This window comes from Natrix helvetica, assembly GCF_964273705.1.
Source record: "Natrix helvetica genome assembly, chromosome: 5".
Taxonomy (NCBI): Eukaryota; Metazoa; Chordata; class Lepidosauria; order Squamata; family Natricidae; genus Natrix; species Natrix helvetica.
Window position 1 is genome coordinate 106,994,444 of NC_138551.1, and position 23,058 is coordinate 107,017,501.

Sequence of the window (23,058 nt, forward strand, 5' to 3'; positions counted from 1 at the left end):
CACAATAGCACATGCATGCACAATTTTGGCACATCTTTACAAAAAGGTTCACCATCTCCAACCTATAAGGTCCCTTCCAACTCTGTTAATCTGTCTGTTAAATCTTCCCTTGTGCCATGCAAGCTGTGGGTCTCTGAGAAATGAAGTGTGATACTTTGCCAAATGTTAATCCCACAAGGATATTGGTCCCTGGATTTTGGACACATTCTTTTAAGTTAGCCCTTTGGAGATATCTTGTTGCCCTGTGATGTACCATTTTGCCAATTTAATGCTACAAAAAGGATTCTGATAGCATATAGATTCTTTCTTCCATGCAGTTGAGTCATTTATTTATAGAATTTCCAAGGACTGGTTGTTGGTGAATACTGGGAGAAGGAAGAACAACATCCTAGTTTCATAAAGAATTGTTATTATAATACATACAAGTGTTAATCAATTAGAATCAAAGGTAAAGAGTGGGACAGAGGTCTAGTCTTCAGTGGTATATATGGGGTATGTGTATAAATAGGCACACAAGAGAAATCGCTACCTTGTCATTAATTCATGGAATGTGAAGATGATGATTGTAATAGTTTGGGGTTATGTGAATGCAGAATGAAATTTCTTTTCAGTTTTGTTTGTGTAATTAAATAGATCAGCACTTTTAACCTCTGTGAAAGTAAATACTATACTCGGATTGCTTTATTTTCTAGATATCACATGTTTTAATGTTCAAAAAGATATAAAATTTAATTGCACAATTATGTAGTTAAGCTCAGTTAAACATGCACTATTAAGTATTTAGCCAGTTTTGTGTATGTGTAAAGATCAAGCCTTATCTTCCCAGTTTAATCTCTCCTTAAGGCAGCTTTTACTATACCCTCAATATGTATATGTGCTAATACTGAGTGGTAAATAAAAATAAGAGCATTTTTCTTATAATTATGTGAGATTGGGATTTTGAGGTAGGGTTTATTCTATTTACCATAAATATGAATTAATATTTATAGAATAAAACAAAACAAAGCATACCCTGCTTCATTAAATCAATTCATCAGAAGTTCAGATGTAATTATTCACATATTTGGAATGTTAGCACAGAGGAAATTATTCTAGCTGCAATAAGCTTCTCTTAGTAAACCCTGTTCTGGACTGGAATCTTGTGAAAAATGTGTTAATTGCTGCATGGTAACTTAGTTAAGTCAGCTTTATTCTTGGAATAGTCAGCTTGATGAACTCCAGAGGGTTTTGAAATCAAAACCCATAGCCACTTATTGATATTTCTAGGTTAGATTTGTGGCTAGACGACTGGGCAACTCTAAGGTCCTTCATTCTGCTCCCTCAGTAGCCTGAGATCTGCATTGCAGAAGATTAAGTAGGCAGCCTGACTATTGTTCACAGATTCTCCGTCTAAACCAGGGGTGTCCAAACTTGGGAACTTTAAGACTTGTGGACTTCAACTCCCAGAATTCCCCAGCCACTGTGAAGTCCACAGGTCTTAAAGTTCCCAAGTTTGGACACCCCTGGTCTAAAGCTTAGTGCAGTTGCTGAAGCAAAGGCCAGAAGCAAAGAACCTGAGATTATGCAAAACCATGTTATACTCTCTCCATCAAAGCCTAAAAATGAGTAGCAAGAGGCACATTACTTCTGAAAGTAGGTTGGTTTTCTGTACTTTACTGTCATGCCTTCTGAAGTCTTGATGAACTCTATATCACACCCATGTCTTGGGTAAGCTTCTGTTAAGATTTTGTTCCTTAAATTTGTCTTCATGGCACATGTCGCAACAGCTATGAACATCTCAGAATGATGGGTTGTAGCAGTTCAGAAACAGCTCTTTTCAGTTACCCCAGGCTAGATCCTCTCTCTTCCCCAGATTAATATAGGCTTGGAGAGGATACAGTACAAGCAGTGCATTGCTTTCCTTCTAATCTCATTGCTCCAAGTAAAGAAATGAACCAGACCATGTATGGGAATCCTTCCAGACTAACTCCGATGACCTCTGCTGCCTTAACTATGCAAACAAGGCGGTCCCTGATTTAATTGATTTGTTTTAATTGGGAATAATGGAAATTAACAGATGATAGAAAATTACTATTTAACTCAGCAAAAATAGTTTTGTATCAGAACAAAAAAAATGCAACACTTTTCTTCCATAGTTGCCCAGAACATTCCATTAAATCAGAAGTATGCAAAAACCATATTTTGTGACTCGTTATCTTCATCATCATTATCATCAATCAGTTAGAATAGAGCTGGGAGGGGCCTTTGAGGTCTTCTAGCCCAACTCCCTGCTCAAGCAAGAGACCCTAAACCATTTCAGACAAGTGGCTGTCCAGTCTCTTCTTCAAAACCTCCAGTAATGCAGCACCCACAACTTCTGAAGGCAAGCTGATCAAATGGTTCTCACTGTTAGGAAGTTTCTCCTTAATTCCTGGTTGCTTCTCTCCTTGATCCATCCATTGTTTCTTGTCCTGCCCTCTTGTGCTTTGGAAAATAACTTGACCTGCTGTTCTTTTTGGCGACCTCTCAAATATTGGAATACTGCTAACATGTCACCACTAGTCCTTCTATTCTGTAGATTAGCCAAACCCAAATCCTGCAACTGAGGTTCATACATTTTTTCCTCCAGGTTCTTAATCATCTTAAGTTGCTGTTCTTTGCACTTGTTCCAAAGTCTTAACATATTTTTGTGATGTGGTAACAAAAATTACATGCAGTATTCCAGGTGCGGTCTTACTAAGAATTTATAAAGCAGTACTAATACTTCCTGTGATTTTGATTCTGTGCCTCTGTTTATACAACCAAGGATTGTATTAGCTTTTTTGCCTGCTGCTGCACACTGTTGGCTCATGTTTAACTGATCATCCACTAGGAATCCAACATCCCTCTCACAATTACTGTTTTTGAGCCAGATTTCTCCCAATCAGTACTTGTACCATTGGTTTTTCCTGCCTTGGTGTAAAACCTTGCTTTTCTCCGCATTAAATTTCATCTTGTTGGATAGGGCTCATTGTTCAAGTCTGTCAAGATCTTTTTGGATCTTCTGGGGTGTTGGCTATTCCACCACTTTAGTGTCTTCTGCAAATTTGATGAGTTCTCCTTCTATTCCCTCATCTAAGTCATTTATTAAGGTACTGAAGATTAATTGGCCTAAAATGGAACCTTGTGGTACCCCACTGCTTACTTCCCTCCATGTAAATGTAGTACCATTAAGGACAACTCATTGAGTATGGTTTGTCAGCCAGTTACAAATTCATCTGATGGTGATGCTGGCTATCCCACAGTTTTCTAGTTTATCAAGAAGTAGGTTATGGTCTACTTTGTTGAATGCCTTGCTGAAGTCTAAGTACACTATGTCCACAGCATTTTGCTGGTCTACTAATTTAGTCACTTTATCAAAGAATGAAATAAGATTGGTTTAACGTGATCTGTTTTTAACACACCCATGCTGGCTTCTAGTTATAACTGTATTTGTTTCTAGATATTTGCAGATCGGTTTTTTTATTCCCCCCTTCCCCAATATCTTCCCAGGTATTGATGATAGGCTGAGTGGTCTGTAGTTTCCTGGGTCTGTCCCCCCCTTTTTTTTTCTTTGGGGGAAGATGGGAACCACTTCAGGTCTTTTCCAATTCTCTGGTAGTTCCCTGGTACTCCAGGATTTTTCAAAGATATGGTACAATGGTTCTGCCAGTTCTTTCAGAATTCTGGAATGTAATCCATCAGGTCCCAGTAATTTATATTCAGCAAGATCAGACTGGTGTTTGATTATTATTTTCTTGCTTATTTTAATTTTTATTTATAGTCTGTCTTTTACAGTTACGTTTTTGGTCAATTGGACCATAGTTCCTTTTTGTGTGAAGACCGATGCAAAAAATTACTTAAGCAGCTCTGCTTTCTCTCTAATGCCTGTTACTTTCTTACCATCTTCTTTTTAGTGGAGTGACTGTTTCCTTGACTTTTTCTTATTATTTATATGTTGAAAGATTTTTTAAAAATTATCTTTGACTTTCATTGCAAGTCTTTGTTCATTCTGAGCCTTTGCTTTCCCGACTTCATCTTTGCAAATTCGGGCTATCTGCTGATATTCTCCCTTAGTTATATGTCCCTCTTTCCAATGTTTGTACTTATCCTTTTTGTCTTTCAGTTTATCAAGAGAGATATTTCTGCAACCATGTTGATTTCTTCTTGGATTTCTTGTTTTGTTTCCAGTGGTATTGTGCTGGACTACTGAGCTTTTACGATCATATTTTTCAGAGTTTCCCATGCTTCTTGAGTTCTCTTTTTTAGGATTTTCATCCATGAAATTTATCTTAGGGTCTCTCCGAGTTTATTAAAATCAGCTCTTTTAAAGTTGGATTATATTCTGTTGCTTGTATTTGCCTTATATTGAATTTAATATGACATGGTCACTCTTGCCCAGAGTTCAGGTGACTTCAACTTCTTCTGTATTAGTAAGAATTAGGTCCAGTATAGCTTTACCTCTAGTTCCCTCTCTACCTTTTGGATGACAAAGTTGTCAACTAAGTAGGTTAGAATCATCAATCTAGCCATTATCTATCAACTGCAGGATGAAGGCCTTTTCCACATGTTTCCAACCAATATGGTCTTGAACTTTCTATTGGGCCTGCAGTACTTGCTGATGTTGTTGATTCATCTTGTTTTAGATCTCTTTTGTGGATGCCATTCAAGTGGAATCCATTCTATGACTGCCTTAGTCCACCTGCCATCAATTCTTGCTATGTGATTAGCCCATTTCCATTTCAGTTCTTTTACTATCTTGATGATATCATGTAGTGTTGTTCTCTAATCCATATGCAGGTCCTTTTATCTTGTCTTGTGATGCCGAGCATGTATCTTTTCCATGGCTCTTTGCGCCGCTCGTAGCCTTATCGATTGTGAGGTTAGTGTCCATGTTTTGCTGGCATATGTTTAAACACGTAGCACACACTGATTGAAAACTTTTCAGGCATAGGGGAGGTTATTCTTGAAAATGATGCTTAGCTTGCCAAACCCCTGCCAACCACATTGGCAAATATTAGTAATTAATTTTCCTTAGCTAAAAACTTCCAATAATTCTTTGGAGCTTTCAGAATTTGATGCATAACATATTTGCTTTTCTTAAGCAGATCTTTTCCTTGAAAGGCAGACTCTTGCCTTTTGCCTTTTGTCTTGATGACATGAAGTTTGTTTTGGAATTCAGCAATATGGATGTCCCCTAGATGCCAGGAAAGAGTTACTGTTTTCTGTAGTTCTCTGCTGCCATCTAAGGATTGTCTATATTCGTGTTGCATTGCAAGAAGCTCTAAACCTTACCTCACTCATAGTCCTTGGCTGGGATGCAGAGATTAAGAATTTTTTAATGTGCTAGTTAATTTACCGTCTATATGTCACTAGGGTAATCTAGATGAGCCATGGCTAGCTATTGGAGCAGATTCTTTCTGAAGAATTATTTGTATTACACCTTATACTTTCTAGGACAAATGTTTAATTAAAAGCTCAGTCTTTCTGGAATTTCTGGAACTAGCAGCTAGAGAAAAATCTGACCCTTTTAATATAATCATGAAACTTGGGGGTGGGAAGCTGCGCTGTCCTTGACAGATTTTATTTAAGAGTATATTTTTACTGGCAGCTCTGTTGCAGTTCTGTTGGCAATGCTTGGCTGCTCAGCCTGTGGTTGATGATGTGGGCTGCTCCCAGCCTTTTCTCTCTGTGTCCTGGCTGTGTTGGCATGAGGGGGTTGTGGCCCTCAGAGGCAATGGATCTAGCGGTTATATTACTTTACTTTACTTTACTTTATTTCAAACTTTTATACCGCCCCCTCTCCCAGAAGGGACTTGCATGTAGCTGTGTTTCCTTCGCTGTTGTTAGATCATATGAATCTTGTATTTTTAGCTTCAGCATATCCTGATGGTAATATTTTGAGAAGTATGCATGGTTTTTTCCCTTTTCTTTTTCCCATTCAGTCATGTCCATTTCTAAGGCACTGCCTCAACAAGACCCTGCAGTTTTCTTGTTAAGATTTTTTCAGAAGTGATTTGCCATTGCTTCCTTTCTAGAGCTAAGAGAAAATGACTAGTCCAAGGCCACCCAGCTGGCTTTGTGCCTCGCATGGGACTAGAACTCCCAGTCTCCCAGTTTCTAACCTGATGTGGTAACCACGATACTGATCTAGCTCTCAATTCATGTAATTCATTTTAATTCCATTTCTCCCATGACCAGTCAGTTTTCTGCAGCCCCCCAATTCCCGGTTCATCATAGTGAATTGTGAGAGAACCAGTACATCTCCTCCTAGAGTTGAAAAGGCTGATGGCTCTTTGGCAAGTACCCTGGGCAGTGGATCTCAATCTGTGGTCCGTGGACCCCTGAGAAGCAGCGACATCATCATGGAGAGTCCACAAAGGCCTCCGTGGTTTAAGCCATGAGATAAATTTTGGTGGTCCGTGGCCAAAAAAGATATTTAAAGGAGGTCCATGGTGAAGAACATGGAGAACATGGAGAAGAGCATTAGGCTATTTTCCAGTGAGGAAGGACTACCTGGAGAAGAGCCTAATGCTGGGAAAGATGGAGGGCAAAAGAAGAAGGGGACGACAGAATGAGGTGGCTGGATGGAGTCACTGAAGCAACCGGCATGAGCTTGAATGGACTCCAGAGGATGGTAGAGGACAGGAAGGCCTGGAGGAACATTGTCCATGGGGTCGGGATGGGTCAGACATGACTTTGCAACTAAAAACAACAACAACATGGTGAAGAAAAGGTTGAGAACCACTGATCTAGAGAATATGATAGAAGTGACTTTGATTACATGGCTATTACCATCACTCATTGAAAAAGACTTCCAAAATATTATTGTTGCTTGGCATTACTGTATAAAGAATTAAGATCTCTGTTTTCAGTAGTGCTTCAGGGGCATCCATCATTTGCAGTCCCAGAGCAATTCCAGTATTATAAAATCCGCCCACATCTTGGGTGGGCAGTAGAGGCTGTTTACTCTCATAGATTGGTGATGGTGGTGGTGGTAAGAGTTACCCTGCTGCACCATTGCTACAACAAAAGAGATGTCAATCACTTTCATGAATGGAAGTTTAGATTGTTGAATTTTAATTGATGGATGGTGAGAGCTTAGAAAGAATTAAAAGGCTTTGGTTTAATTTTGTTAATTGGCTGGACCTGCACGGCTCGTGGTGTGTTTAGCTTTGCAAATACTATAACCCAATTAGTACTGGGATTAGTTGAACTGAGATTTAAGCCCTAAATAGCCATGGTGGTCTGGGGTTAACTAAAGGTTCCCCAGCCATTCTAATAGAAGCCAAAGGGCAAGTCTGCTGCTCCTACTATTGGACACAGAGAAGAAATCAAAAACAGCCCCTGAGTTGCTCTAGGAATCTCCTCTCACTGTTCCTGCTTTTTACAACCTCACCACAGCCCCACTTGCTTGTGAGGCTGGGAAGAAAGGGGGCAAGAATGAGGAAGCCCCTTCAGCTCAACCAATCTGGCAACTAATTCTGACTGGACTTCCTGTTTTTTGTTTTTTTTTAACTTTTTCTAAAAAAATATTATTTAAAGGCCAGGTCTCCAGCCTTGGCAACTTTAAGCCTGGTGGACTTCAACTCAAAGCTGGCTGGGGAATTCTAGGCTTCCAGGCTTAAAGTTCTACTCCTCCAGGCTTAAAGTTGCCAAGGTTGGAGACCCCTGCTTTAAAGGGTAAGGAGGGACAGTCACTCAGTCATTTTTGCAAGAACTTGCATAGTATCAGAAATTTCTGGCTCTTGTTTGACCCGGCCATTGTGGCTTATTTGCTGTTGATTTACTGCAGGGGTGTCCAAACTTTGGAACTTTAAGACTTGTGGACTTCAACTCCCAGAATTCCCCAGCCAGGCTGGCTGGGGAATTCTGGGAGTTGAAGTCCACAAGTCTTAAAGTTCCAAAGTTTGGACACCCCTGATTTACTGGATAAGTAACATGTTGTCCGTTCGGGTCAACTGAGCTTTTGACATAGCTATTCATTTGCTTTATCTGCTATGTTCACACGTATTAAAAAAAATCAGTAAAACTCTATATAAATTCCATTTGAGTTTTGATTTTGAATACAACGATAATGGAAACAGTACAGATTCACACCCAATTATCTGAAACACGTCGTGTACTAAGTAGTCTGTGGTATTAAGTGATTCAAAAATATTTTTTCATGGGCAGAACCAATTTTGAAATTGATTTGACAAAGATGTATGTCAGGATGTGTAATAAGATGTATCTTTTTCCTTCTTTTCATTTTTCCCCGTGTCTCCATTTGAACACAGTGTAGGTAACTGGGAACTGCATTGCTTGGGAGTGCATATCCTCTGCTCTTTCCAGTCTCAGTTAGCTTTGTTTGTTTTTAACAATCTTGCCAACAAGTTAAATTGGCGGTATAATGCCATGGTGACACCCCTTTCATTATGTGATCTCCATCTGGATCAATTACATTACCAAATAAGGAAAAAATGGATGCATTTTATGTTTGATCTAAGTTAAACATTATGCAAATATATTTCCAAATGCTAAAAATATAATTACAAATATATATTTGTATATTAGGTTGAATAATTTTGATATATTAAACTGGAAGGAATATCTAAACAGTGCATAAGAGTCATAGTCTGGAAAAATTCCTATAAAATTAATTATGTTTGGATTCATAATGCTAATATAAAGAGCCATGGGTAATGAAGATTCAATTCATTTTTACATAATTTTTGCCTATTTTGCTTCTGTAAATTTTCACATTTTCTTAGATCAATGTTTAAAAATAGAAGTAGCTGTCGCTCTCTCTCTTTTGATATTAATATCTTTAGACATATTAAAATGTTTTATCTATGCTCATGAGTCTCTATAGGGCCTCTTCAAGATAATCCAGTCATATCAAACCTGCCCCAATCTGATCCCTTAGGAAAGAAAGGCCTTCAACTCCATTTGGTGAAAGCAAAGGGTTCCTTTATTAAGGATGTTGATTGCAGTAAAGCCAAGTCAGCTCTGAAATCTCCCACGCTCACTAGATACAAAAATAAGGTATAGGTTCCCCCGCCCTCCGGTGACCAGTCCATTTCCAGCCAACCCAAGCTTTCCAATATGTTTTGAGAACTCTGAGATGTTTGGAGGTAAACTGCATATTTCTCAGGATCCCTGACATGCTAGTATGTTCTGGTCCTTATCCCCTGTCATTCCCCACTCCCGATCTCCTATCACGTACACACAAGCTTTATTGCCCTTTCATCCTTTCCCCTCTTTCTTTTTATGGCAGGATGCCTATGAGCGCCCCCCCCCCCCACGCCAAGCCAAGCCGCTTGTACCTTTGGTTTTTCCTGCCTAGGTTTAAATCCATATTTCAACTTGTTGGATAGGGCCCATTGTTCAAGTCTGTCAAGATCTTTTTGGATCCTAAGCTTGTCTCTTGGGTTGTTGGCTATTCCCACTACCTTAGCGTCTTCCTCAAATTTGATGAGTTCCCCTTCTATTCCCTCATCTAAGTAATTTATGAAGATATTGAAGAGAACTGGGCCTAAGATGGAACCTTGTGGTACCCCACGGCTTACTTCCCTCCATGTAGATGTAGTACCATTAAGGACGACTTGTTGAGTTAGGGTTTGTCAGCCAGTTACAAATTATTCTGATGGTGATGCTGTCTATCCCACATTTTTCTAGCTTAGCAAGTGAGCTGTAGTCTACTTTGTCAAATGCCTTACTGAAATCTAAGTATACTATGTCCACAGCATTTCGCTGGTCTACTACTTTAGTCACTTTGTCAAAGAATGAAATAAGATTGGTTTGGCATGATCTGTTTTTAACAAACCCATGCTGGCTCCTAGTTATGACTCTATTTGTTTCTTGATGTTCACAGATCTGTTTTTTAAAATTATTTTTCCAGTATCTTCCCAGGTATTGATGTTAGGCTGATGAATAAAGGAGTAAGATTTTTCCACTTGTTCCATACCAAATATAGTTTTGTAGCACCATTTTTTGTCCAGGTGGTATGGATTGTAGTCTTTCACCAAAGTCAGGTAAAGTAATTTAAAAACTTTAAATTTAGATAAAAACTAAATTGCCCTTAATTATTTTATCCTCTTCTTGTAGAGGTATACTAGTATCTCTTGATGCTTTGAGTTTTTTCTTTATATTTTTTCCAACTATAAATACTGAATTACAGCATATAAATATTTGTAAAAATAAATATGCAAGATAATTTTCCGACTTCTGATTTCTTACCTCAGGCATAAAATATTCTATTTAAAAAAATGGTGCAGAGGTTATCAAAAAAGAAATAATATGTATCAAATTCAAAGCTTTATGAATAAATGAATTTAAGTGGATCAAAATTGGCTATTTAAATTATATGATTACACAGTACACGTATTAACAACATGAGTGCACATGAAGGCACAGAGTGGCAATGATGCTCAGAAAGGACATATGTGATTGGCTATAGTCAGTGGTGGGATTCAGCCAGTTCGCACCACTTTGGGAGAACCGGTTGTTAACTTTCTGAGCAGTTTGTTGAACTGGTTGTTGGAAGAAATCATTAGGGCAGAGAACCGGTTGTTAAGTTATTTGAATCCCACCACTGTCTATAGTTCAATAAATAATAGGCTCATATCTAGAAGAATTAGTGAATATCCAGTAAGCATTAACTTCGTGTGAGTGTATACAGTATATCTGTACTACAAATTCAGCATGAAAGTCATTGGGAAATTCAAATCATGCCAAATGCTCCATCTAAAAAGGATATATTACTAATGGCTGTTTGAAATGCAGAAGTTGAACTAATGGAGGAACCAGGAAGATGTGAACTTGGTAAATAATGCAAGGGATAGATAGTGGAGTGTTGCAAAGATGATTGCTTATTCATTGCTAATACTTGTTCCAAAAACATAAATACAGACTCTATTGTATTGATAACACCAGAAGTTGGGTGTTGCTGGCCCTTGGAGCCGGGTGAGGAGAAGGCTGAGTCCTGCAAGTCCCTCAGGTGGCCAGGTGAGAAAACTGGTCTTGGCCTACAAGCTGTAAGTGCCCTCTATGTGCTGATTGTTGCTGCAGATCATCCTTAGGCTCCCTTGCCTGGCTGAATGGCCAGCTCAGGAACAGGCTGAGGCTTGGGGGGACCCAGCAGCAGGGATGGGTTCCGACTTCTTCTACTGCCAGTTCGCTCAGGGATGCGCTTTGGGCCCACAAGCATGCGCAGTAGCTAAAAAAGACAAGATAGACACTGCCAATAGAACCAGTACCGGGCACAGCTGGCCGAGTTACTACCTACTTGGCCGAACCGGTCCGAACTGGTAGGAACCCACCTCTGCTTAGCAGGATGGGTGGAGGGAAAAGGTGAGTAGGCATTGCAGCATCCTGAACAATGACAGGGCACTTCAACGGCTGTAACTTAAAAACCAGACCATAAGTATTTTAGGGGGCAGGGGTCTCCAACCTTGGCCACTTTAAGATTTGCGTCCTTCAACTCCCAGAGTTCGGGGAGTTGAACTCCACAAGTCTTAAAGTAGCCAAGGTTGGAGACCCCTGTTGTTGTTTTTTTTGGGGGGGGGTGTTATAACTTAGGTCGCTAAACAACCGATTGTAAGTTGAGGACTCCCTGTTATTTATGATTTAAACATGAATTAAGTCATCATAAAATATTGTTTTGCATGATTCTTCAAATAATGTTTTGAAAGAGATGGTGGCTAGATTATGTAGGTGTTATAAGAAAGGTTTTTAACTCATGTGGTGGCGACTGCCCTATAATATTTGTAAAGCTCTTTGTTCTAAAAACAATAAGAACTTGATACAATGTGTAGTTGAAGTGATTTTATATCATTGGTATTTACAGTATATGGATCCTTTTCTATTTTCTTCATGACAATATTTAGGTTTTCTTCACTGACTAGTCCCACTCTACTACTTATTTTGATGGTGCTATAGCTTTTTGTATTTTACCATTTAGAAAGAAAATAAGGATGCCCATGGCTAAATAAGAACTGTAGTATTGAGGAGTGAAATTTAAATTCATTTAAATCTACAGTACTTTTTCCTAATCCAAATTGCCTACAGCAATGCTGGGGTTGAGTGAAATAGCAGCTTTGACTTTGGGAAAATGGCAGCAAGCAAAGAAGAGGCTTTGCATCTTCTCTCCAAGATTGGCCTTCTTATTCTTAATTCGAATTTACTTGCCCCCTACGTCTGAATGAGGACACCCCAATTCACTTCAATCCCATATTGATCCATGAACGCCCCTCCGGGTTGTCTCAGGCTAAACAACGTGTCTCAGGCTCATTCTCCACTGGCCAGGAGGCATTGCTCCATTGCCTTAGGAATCACCCAGGGCCTGTATGAATATCAGGGTTTGCTATTTGTCACAACAAATATTTTAATAGTATTTCAGTTACAATGTTATTCATGGGAATTTTGAAAAGTAATCAGTTCTAAGGAAGAGAAAATATTAGTTAAAGGTGCTGCAAGCTTTTTTCCCTGTTAAAGTTGACGTACCTCTAAGAAGTGTAAACATTGCCTCTTTCCTGATAATCTTTGTCTTTCTTTGCAGTGCGGCTCCATGAGAGCATTTCAGAAGAAGGTTTCCATTACCTTGTATTTGATCTGTAAGTCTGCTTTATTTGTTTTTTATCTTTGGTCATTGAAAAGTATGTGAGGCTTGCAAACATCTCCCTCCCTCCCTCCCTCCTTTTCCCATCCTTAGTAGCCGTATGTGCATGTAATTCAACTTAAGCAAACAAACAGCATTATGGTCCTGAATCCTGTCAGGAAAATGCCTTTTTGTCAGGAGTTGCTAGTTAAGCCAGAGTTAAGACCAACTTGTAAATAATGAAGTTATTTCAGATGACTTTCTTGTGTGCAGACATTGGGTATTAGTTAATAGACCCCCAAAATAGAGAAGAGACTCCCTCCTGATCAGTCAGCAGAATTGCTTCTGCTGAGGCAGGATTTCTATTGGTTTCTTTCCAGTAAATTTGTAAGGCTTGGGCTATATTAGAAGTAGTACAACTCCACGATTATTTGTAGTTTAGGCTGCAGGCCATAGGTTTCTTTTATTGCCATTATTTCATTCTTCAGTTCCACAATTCAGGCTTAATCAGAATAGAGTTCGAAGGGACCTTGGAGGTCTTCTAGTCCAACCCCCTGCTCAAGTCTGGACTTGGCCTGGCTACATGTGTAGGAAAAAGTTTAGGGATAGCTATTGGGTGCTGAACATACATGATTGAGGATTATTACTCTTTAACAATCTTTTGTTTTGGAATTAAACCTTTTAAAGTTTATTTAAGAGGCTGAAGAGGAAGTTTCTCTTTCCATTTGCTATTGACTGTTAGTGTTTGACATCTGCTTCATCAAAGTGTGACTTCTTTATTCTCCATAGTGAGCGGCAGGAGTATCCTGGATGAGTTGACCTTGTCCTCTTTTGATTGGACTGAGTCAGATAAGCTATTTGGGCCATGCCCTGGCCACCAGGTACTACCCAGTTATCGACTCAGTACATCAACGGATGGCTGTGGTCATCCTGAGATCCTGAAGAAAATTAAAGAAATATAAATTTACTGCAGACTCGATCGCAATTGCCTCCACGCTGCCTAAGCAATCACTAGAGGCTGAACAACCCCCCAGCGGGGGTAGAAAGCCCACGCAGCAACCGCTAAGGCGGCGCGCAGCCCAGGTCATAGAGCGAGACCCAGGACAGTAAGTGAGGATTCTCACCAGAAAGCAGGCTAGGAAGCTCCGCAGAAGCCTCTGCAGCGAGGAACACCCGATGAGGCTCTAAAAGTGCCGGAGTACTTCGTCGCTCCCCTCAGGGGTTGAGTGACGAACCACGGCGTTTTAAAGAGCCGCGGAGCACCCGCGCCTACAGGAGATCGCCGAAAACACAAGGAGAGCCGGAGCAGCTTGGAAAGAGCAGCGGAGGGCAGGGGAACGCAAGAGAGAGCCCCCAGCGGCAGCGGCAGCCACGCAGCAGCCTGCAAAGGCACAAGCCGCTTCCACGTGCTCCAAGATGGCGGCCCCCAGCAGCTCTGAGTATGCCGGCAGGACTCAAGCACCCAGCCCTGCAACCAGCAAACCCATCGGAGGCACTGAGGAGCCCTGACTAAGCAGGTCAGAAACCCTCTCAGAGGCTTCAGCCAGGGGTGGGGGAGGCAAGGCAAAGTCCAAAAAGAAACACGTCACTACCAGAGGGGCCAAGGAAGCAGGCTGTGGATCCAAATCTCCCAAGCCCAGCTCCAAGTACGAAAAGCAGAAGCACCAAGCATTGAAGCGCATCTGCCACAAAGCCAGCAGTAAAAAGGCACTCCCTGTCTGGGAACCTGAGGAGAGACCATCTGGACTGTCTTCCCCCAGCAGGCCTGCAGAGGGGAAGCCCCCCCCCTACAGGTGAGGATCCCCTTCGATACCTCGGGCATCTGGGGAGCTGCGCAGGGATGGCAATCATCCCCATGTGCATCAGCAATGGCACCATCACCTCAGGACTTCCCCCCCACACCTGGGGGCATGCGGACTAGATAGCCAACCTCAGCAGGGTTCTCAGACTTCCAGAATATGATGATGCAGGCCTTCCAGCAATGCATGGCAGCAGCCTTTCAACAGCCACAGGTGCAGCCTCAATTGGCACCCTGGCCAGGGGCCCCTGAGCGGCTGGAGCCCCAGGAGGAGTACCCTCCAAGTCCCCAGCCTCATCCCAGGAAGACAGTGACTCAGAATCCGAGGAGGGCGAAATCAGAGAGGGCAAACTCTCGGAAGATGAAGGTATGCCTCCTCCTAAACCTACCTTTTCCGGATTGTTCCAGCCCTCCCTGTATAAATCTCTGCTGTTCAAGGCCAAGACAGCTGCCAAACTTGGCAACAGACCAGCAGAAACACTGATACACCCCCAGGGCTTCTCAGCTAAGAACATATTTGAAGAGCCGCCCATCGAGACTGACACGGTGCCCATACCCAAGTCCTTTCTGGAACTGGTCAAGCGGCAATGGACATCCCCCATGGCAGGACCCATGCCCACCTCTACAGACAAGACCTTTTTCAACAAGGACAAGGACATGGCACAGGTGCTGTCGCAACCCGTCATCGATGCAGCTGTTACGGCCCTGCATATACCTACCAACATGCCCAGGGAACCAGAGGATGCTCTGAAACCAGAAGACAAAAAGGCTGATCTCACGTTACAGAGGAGCCACCAAGCGGCAGCCTGGGCAGTGAAAACAGCTACCACCACCTCCTTCTTCAACTGGTCTTCTCTTCTGTGGCTACAGGACCTCCAGCAGCGGATCCCCATTTCGGATGTCAGGTCACACCAAGACATCAACAAGCTGGTGGCTGCCATCCAATTTTCTTCAAATGCCACTTTAGCTGCAGCCAGGTTTGCCTCTTCCGTGGCATCTCACAGGTTGCTCTGGCTGCGGCAATGGCAAACAGACGTGAGCCACAAGTGGCGCCTGGCATCAGCCCCATTCACGGGGGACTCCCTATTTGGAGCAGCTCTTGATCCCTTCCTGGTAGAGAACAAGGACAAGCGGAAGGTGCTTCCCACAGCCCCGAAGAAGAACAGCTTCAGGGCGGCTCCATACCCCAGATGCTCCTACCCTCGGGGACAAGGCTTTGGGTCCTCCTTCCGGGGTCAGGATTCCTTCCGGGGGTCAGATTTGGGGTATTCAGGCAACAGGCAGTACCAGGGAGGCTTCCATTCCAGGCAGAGATTCCCAGATAGACAGCAGAAGGGCAGACAGCAGAAGCAGCCCTTTCGAGGGGGTGGAGGAGGAGGCAGTGGGCACTCCATCCATCCGCAAAAACTAGACCTAGACCTAGTTCACCCCCCATTGGAGGTCGCTTGGTGTGCTTTGCCGACTGCTGGGACCTATCATCCTCTGATAAGTGGGTTCAGAACACCATTAATTATGTCCTCTCACTCGAGTTTCTCTCCGTCCCCCCGAGCTCCTTCTGGATCTGCCCTGTCTCAAACAAGCTGACCCGCAGGTTGCTAATGGAGGAGGCCATCCAACACCACTTGGACATCAGGGCTATCCAACCAGTACCTCTAGAGCAATTAGGCCAGGGATATTATTCCATTCTGTTTGTGATCCCCAAGGCCTCAGGTGGCTGGAGAGCAGTTCTTGACTTGAAACGCCTGAACTGATTCATACGCTATCAGAGGTTTAAGATGCATTCACTGCATTCCATCTTGGAAGGGGTTAGGCAGGGAGATTTCCTCACCTCCATAGACCTCATGGAGGCCTACCTGCATATACCTATAACCCCAGAACACCGTCAATATCTCAGGTTCTGCTACCTAGGGCACCACTTTCAGTATAGAGCCTTACTTTTCGGGCTGTCTTCGGCCCCTCAAGTTTTCACTAAGGTAATGGCAGCATTGGCAGCGCACCTGAGGCAGGTACCAGTGCGAATTCAATATTATTTAGATGACCTGCTGTTACAGTCATCCTCCTTTAAGGGTGTCCTACGGGATCTCGACATTACTATGTCAGTCCTGAGAGATCATGGTTTTTCGATGAACGTCGCCAAAAGTCACCTTCATCCCTCCACTAGTCTGATCCATCTAGGAGCCCTGATAGATACAGAGGCAGGCACGGTCTCTCTGTCATCAGAAAGACAGCTCTCTCTTAGGCAGCTAGCTGCCCAGATAGCCAGGGAGCGTAGGGTGTCCTTAGCCAAGCTGTCCAAGTTGCTAGGCACCATGGTGTCCACCATTGGCATTGTTCCTTGGGCTCGGTTTCACACCAGAGACCTCCAATGGTTCCTTTTGCCTTTCCAGCGAAGGTGCATGAATTGCTCCCAGATCAAAGTCCTTCTACCAGCAGAGGTATCCCGCTCACTGATTTGGTGGACGTCCCCGGCGATAGCCAAGGGCAAAGTCTTCAGAACGCCAGACCAGGTGACAGTAACAACGGACACCAGCCTGTTTGGATGAGCTGCCCATCTGCGAGCTCAGATGGCACAGGGACAATGGAGCCCAGCGGAACTGACTCACAACATAAACTGTTGGAGCTCAGGGAGTTTCTGCTGAGCCTTGCTGCTGTTTCATCACTCTTTCAGAGGCAACTATGTTCTAGTCCTCACAGACAACATCACCACCAAAGCGCACATAAACAGATAGGGGGGACCAAATCAAAAGCCCTCATGCTGGAGGCAAAAGACTGGGGCGTTGGGCCGAAAGACATCTTCCTTTTCTGACTGCAGAACATATAGCAGGGGTGGACAACACCAGAGCCGACTGGTTCAGCGGGACCGAGGTGGACAATTCGGAGTGGAAACTGCAGCCAGCAATCTTTGAAGAGGTGGCAAAGCGCTTCGGGTGCCCGGAGGTCGACCTGTTTGCCACTCCCCTCAACGCTCAGTGGCCCAAAGAGCTTATCTGACTCAGTCCAATCAAGAGAGGACAAGGTCAACCCATCCTAGATACTCCTCCCCCACTATGAGAAGAGGCGTATCAGGTAAGTACCAATGCCCTATTTCATGGTTTATGTTTGATTCCAGGGTGACTGGTGGGGAGCTATTTGAAGATATTGTTGCCAGGGAATACTACAGTGAAGCCGATGCTAGGTAAGTTCATGCTGTTTAATATGGTTTTCTTTTATTTTCTTTTAATTTATTAATGGCCAATATTCTAATGTCAGTCCTGTCCCAACCTGGTCAACATATGATGGCAGTTCTGACATCTGCGAAATACTATTTCTTGACAACATTTTACTGTAGCTGTTCATACAATTTAGGCATAATACTTGTATAATTATAGCCTTTTTAGATATTAGTTGCCACAATAAATTATTCCTAGACCAGACTATATAAATATAGGGAGAACAATTAAAATGTTATAAAATCTGTTTAACAGGGCAGTTTTTAACACATGAAAATGGGGCTAGGTGGACTTTGCTCTACTTATCTTCACTGTATTACTTGGTGTTCAAGTACTCTAAGCTGTAGTACAATAAAATTGTGCTGCTAAATTCTTGGTTTTTTTTAAAGCTAGTTATCTAGTTCACTGTTGCAAAGCAGGGTAGTCTGAACCATCTTACTAGACAAAACAATAAATGACTGTAACTTACATTTAAGTGCATTGTTGTTGATATTGACTACGGATAGGTTTTTGTTGAAGATTCATAACATTTATGCCTTGCTTCTCCTCTGGGACCTTAGAGCACCTTATTGGATATACCTCTGATAAGTGGAGCAAAGTCAAACCCTGGTTCTCTTTACGTCCTATAGATAGCACCTTGGTTTCTCAAGAACACACTCTCTCTTCCTAGCGTTTCTCTTTTAAAAAATCCCATTACCAAATCTGCATTGCTGTTGTTTGGTTAGGAGCAGCTCTACAGTAAAGACAATGTTATTTTTAATCTGTTGCTTTTGTCATGAGTACAATCTATTCATGACATACGTTTTTACTGTGTCTTCAGTGGTATTTTATAAGGTTTTTTTTCTATAAAGGAGAGTGATATAATGTTCCTCTCTACCATCCTCCACAATTTGTAAATGCAAAGTAAGCTTAGGTCATATCCAATGCAGTCATTCTATGCAAGTAAATACTTATTTTGTGTGTGTAAACAATGACTGCATAAATATATAATTATTCCTCTTATTATGTCATGCTTCTGATATAAACTTAATCTACAAATATTTGGAATACAACATCCAGTTATAAACAGGTGTCAAAGCTCTTGTATTGGTTCCTGCAGAGTAACATAGCTAGAAATTGCTGTCTGGTTTAGCTTTGGAAGAACATGTATATTCAGAAGATGACATCCATAGCTGATTCTTCCCTTTGCAGCATTTCCCTTTGCTTGGCCCTTGCTGCAGTATAGTTCACTTGCTGCTGCCATTTTGGATCTGGAAGGCCTTCCTAAGTGTTGGCTCTGTTCTAGTTGTACAGAGTGTGTCGGATTCTTGCTGTCCATCCTGCTTCCTGTACTGGGATATAGTTGCAGAGCCTGCCAGAATAGTTCATCTTGCCAGCGCCTTTGGCATGTACTTGCTGGGGATGTGTTGAGATGCCTCACTGTTTCCCAGAGCAAGAATCTATCCCTCCACTTAATGCAAATGGTTCTTATTGTGCAAGTTGGTTTCCCCATCCCCCATCTGGGTAGTCTACATCCAATGGCACTTCCGAGGAATGCTCAGTTAGCTTCTCTATTGTTGCATTTATTATATCATTTGTTATAAAATTTGAACAGAATTTGCACTTCAAAACACTTTAACAGTGAATTACTATGGGACTTACCCCATAGCAGGGTGACTATGGCCATGGAGTAGCATAAACCACGCAAATGTCCCTGGTTTATGCTGTAAGAATTGTTACAGTACAAAATTAGTTGCTTCCTTCTTTGCAATAAATTGCTTCTGCCAGCTGTTATGCTACTTTCATTATAAGTGCCTGGAAATGAGCTTAAGGAACATGTGCAGGTTTTGTGTGGTGCTTTGTGCAGGCACTTTGTGCAGGTGTAATGTTGAACTAATACAATAGGTGTTGATAACACTTACACCGCTCATTCAAAGGGAGAGGGACAGAGATAATTTTTTGTTTTGCTGGAAAACATGGAGCTTGAAAGCTGGAACAAGGGAAGTAAAAATGTGAGTTAAGTATGCTCTGTACTTCCAAAGACTCCCAGCCCTTTTGTGCAGATATGTTTGCAATGTGCTTCCGTGCACTGCTACTTAAACTTTCCACTGGTAGTTTCCCAATATGAAGGAGGTGAGGGAATCTTCAGTTTCAGCCAGGCTAGCAAAGAGGTTATAATAAATACTTGCTAATGGAATTGGGTCTTGTCTGGCAGATTTTAGGGATTCTTGAAAAATCTCTCGATCAGGGCAAGAGGTTTCTGGGTCAAGGTGGGGCTAGGAGTCAGGCTTCAAAGCACTTCTCAGTGCACAGAGCTGAACTGCAGAAAGTGCTGTGCGTTACATTTTCTTCATAGGATAATGCAGACAGCGGGCCTGGTCAATAATAGCTCATATTTGCTTGTGGTATTTTATGTACAGTATTGTTAAAACTTTAATTTTCAGTTCCTGATTAAAAAGCATATTTGCTGATATTGCATAATAATTTTGCCTCGGGAGTCTCACTAGAAAAATATTTATATATTCAAGAAATAAATCAATAAATCGTGTTTCTTTTCTGCTTTGTTTGTTTGTTTTGCAGCCACTGCATTCATCAGATTTTGGAGAGCGTCAATCATATTCATCAACATGATATTGTACATAGGGATTTAAAGGTAATACATGGCTCCAGTGAAAATTAGACTTGCCTGGAGGCTACAGTTAAATGAAATCAAGATAGTTGCACAGGTGGGTCTTGGGCAGTATAAAATTGGTTTGCTTTTCCACCATAGTCTTTGGCTTAATAATCTTTCATTTAATTTAATACCCTGGTCCCTTCAAATGCTGCACAATTTGCAAAAACGTTGGTATCTCCAATTGATATTGTACTGTAGTTGAGGGAGAAGAAAAATAAGCTTTCTGCTTGTAGCAGATCATAACTACCATTTAGAGAATCTAATTCAGCTGCAAGAAGGCGTATGGGTGGAGCTTTTACTTGATTTCTCTTTTGCCAGTCAGTTCTAATTCTAATTTTTAAAGAAATACATGTTAGAGCATATTTTCCTTGTGTTCATTATGCACGTAAGATGTTATACAGTGGGTCTAACTATTCATGTAGCATAATAATTCAAAGGATTTAAAAATGCTAAAGATAAATATTGACAAGAGATCTGAGATAACAGTTGCAGGGAAAAATGGATCCAGAAATGATGCAGAATCAGTGAAAATAATGTCCATACTTATTGCAACCTCATGGTAGTTGCATGGTGCAGCGAGGTTTTCTAAAAAGGTTTGTTAAGATAGTTTTATGCTTTGATGGGGAAATTAATACCTATAGAAGTACCGGTGGCCCTTGTAAACAGCAATTTCACATTGGCAAGTTTGATCATTAGAGAGCAGGCTTCAAAATAGTCATAAAGTTCTTTATCTTTGTAAACTTATGACAAAAAGACAGAAGGGCTTTTGTGCTTTTGTAATACACATTTCTTTAAAAATGAGGTCATCTGCATGATATTGATTTGCATTTGGTGCCTGTATCCTCCTCCTCCTCACTAGATGAGCTTGTTCACGAGGCACCATATGGTGTCCTTGAAGTACCTGGCCACCTTTTTTGGAGCAACCTCCTGAGAGAGGAAATTGTCCTGCTTCTGCCATATGGCACACACTGGTCCTTGCAGCTCTTTTGTGATCAAGTGGAGAGAGTTCTTGATTGTGTCACTGGTTGCTGATGCTGCCCACAAACTGTTTACAGTTTACTACTGGACACCAGTGGTTTCCATGAGTGCAATTGAAAAGCCCCTCCACCAAGAAACCAGCATGATCTATGTAACCCAAGCAAGTTGTCTCCCTCAATCCCTAGCTATGCATGATACGTGAAGAAGGCCAACTGCTGCAAGGAAGCCATGTGAAACTTTGCATCTAGGCTGATGATGCCTCAACCAAGTGAAGAGAAGGAGGAACAAATGCAGATACATTATGTGCAGATATACTATAAGAGAAAGAGGATGCTTGTTTTATTAGTTAATCAGTTATTATCCATGGTTTTACATTAGAATGGAAATCCCATACATCAGAAGAGTCACCACTATCTCTCTCAAGGGAACCACCTTTGGGGGTGGGGGAAACAGGGTCAGAGCTGAAACGTAAATTACATGGGGTCAGAGTTGCCTTCACTTGGAACGTGCCTACATGAAGCTCCAAATAGATAACTGGATTTCTTTTGAAGCTTGGCTCGAGGCTCATGATTTAATTAGGGCATCCCCTGACAGCAAGCCAACTCTGAGCCCACGTAATTTACAGGGTTTGGTTTTTTTCCTTATTGTTTGCATGCAACCTTAGTATTAGGTTAGTATTCCTTTATTACCTTACATTAAAATACTGACTCAGAGAGAATTGGCTAGGTGCAGCCCCTTGCATGGACTACTTACACAAAAGTTGTTTGTTTAATCTGTGATAAATTAGTCAGCCAGTGTATTTGATTCCAGCCAGAAGTGTTTTCAGGAATGGTCCTTCCTTCAGTAAATACTGCCTTAGCTGGAATTGCAGGAGGATGACTTCTTTTTCTGGTTTTCTTTTATTGGTATCTCCATGCCAATGATGACAGAGCTGCTCTATTAGGGACACAGCACTTTGCTGTATCATTTATTCTGAGCTTCAGGACATAACCACACTTATTCTTAAAAATGTTCTTACCCTGTGCTTTTGCTGAATCGATTCTACCTGGCTTCAGATAATCTTTCCTGGACTCAGTTCAGATTACTGACAAACAAATCATTTCAACAAATCATTTCGCCCTGATGGCATCCACACATCCAAGTATTATTATAAAGAGTTTAAAGCTGAGATTGTGGACGTTCTAACTAAAATATGCAGCCGGTCTCTACATTCAGCCTTTGTAGTTGAAGAGTAGAAGGTATCATCTTAATTCCAATTTTTAAGAAGGGTCCACGGGGAGATCCAAGAAATTAAAGACCTATCAGTTTAACATCTGCTCCAGGAAACCAGTAGAAACCAGAAGAGAGAGCAAAAACCTAAAGAAGGACTAAAGCATTATCATCCTCCCAGCAGACAAAGCAAACTATAGTTATTATAGACGGATGTCAATACATGCAAAAAACCTAATAATTACTGGCAGACAGCAAAACCTACACCCTAATAAACACCAACTCAATAGGGAAACTAGACAGCCTGATCAAGAGTATTCTTAACAATCTAACCGAGGGAAGTCAAAGCACAAAAAGATGAATATTGCCAGATGAAAAGCAGGAGACCTGCCCTCCCACTTTTATGGATGCATCAAAACACATAAGCCCAACATATCTCGTTGTCCATTTGTATCACTACCAAGGACCCCAACACATAGCATAGTTAAATAACTTACAAAACAGCTTGGACTGCTGACGGAGGGAAATTAATATTCTATCAGTTCTCATTGTAGTGCCACCAGAGCACCAAAGACCTAATAATAAAAGAAGACGAGATTATGGTTTAATTCAATGTTATAACATTCTTTACATC

The 23,058-nt window shown here is 41.7% G+C and overlaps 1 protein-coding gene across 17 annotated transcripts in view; it reads left to right on the forward strand.

The window, feature by feature from the left end:
- The window catches only part of CAMK2G (calcium/calmodulin dependent protein kinase II gamma), a gene marked incomplete at its 5' end in the record, with an annotated part of 203,221 nt that overhangs the window by 110,976 nt on the left and 69,187 nt on the right, over positions 1-23,058 (forward strand). For all 17 annotated transcript variants that reach the window (XM_081954526.1, XM_081954535.1, XM_081954541.1 and 14 more), the window contains 3 exons: positions 12,539-12,593; positions 17,485-17,550; positions 20,144-20,216. In XM_081954526.1, coding sequence (XP_081810652.1) covers positions 12,539-12,593; positions 17,485-17,550; positions 20,144-20,216 — 194 coding nt within the window. The remainder of the gene's footprint in view (positions 1-12,538; positions 12,594-17,484; positions 17,551-20,143; positions 20,217-23,058) is intronic.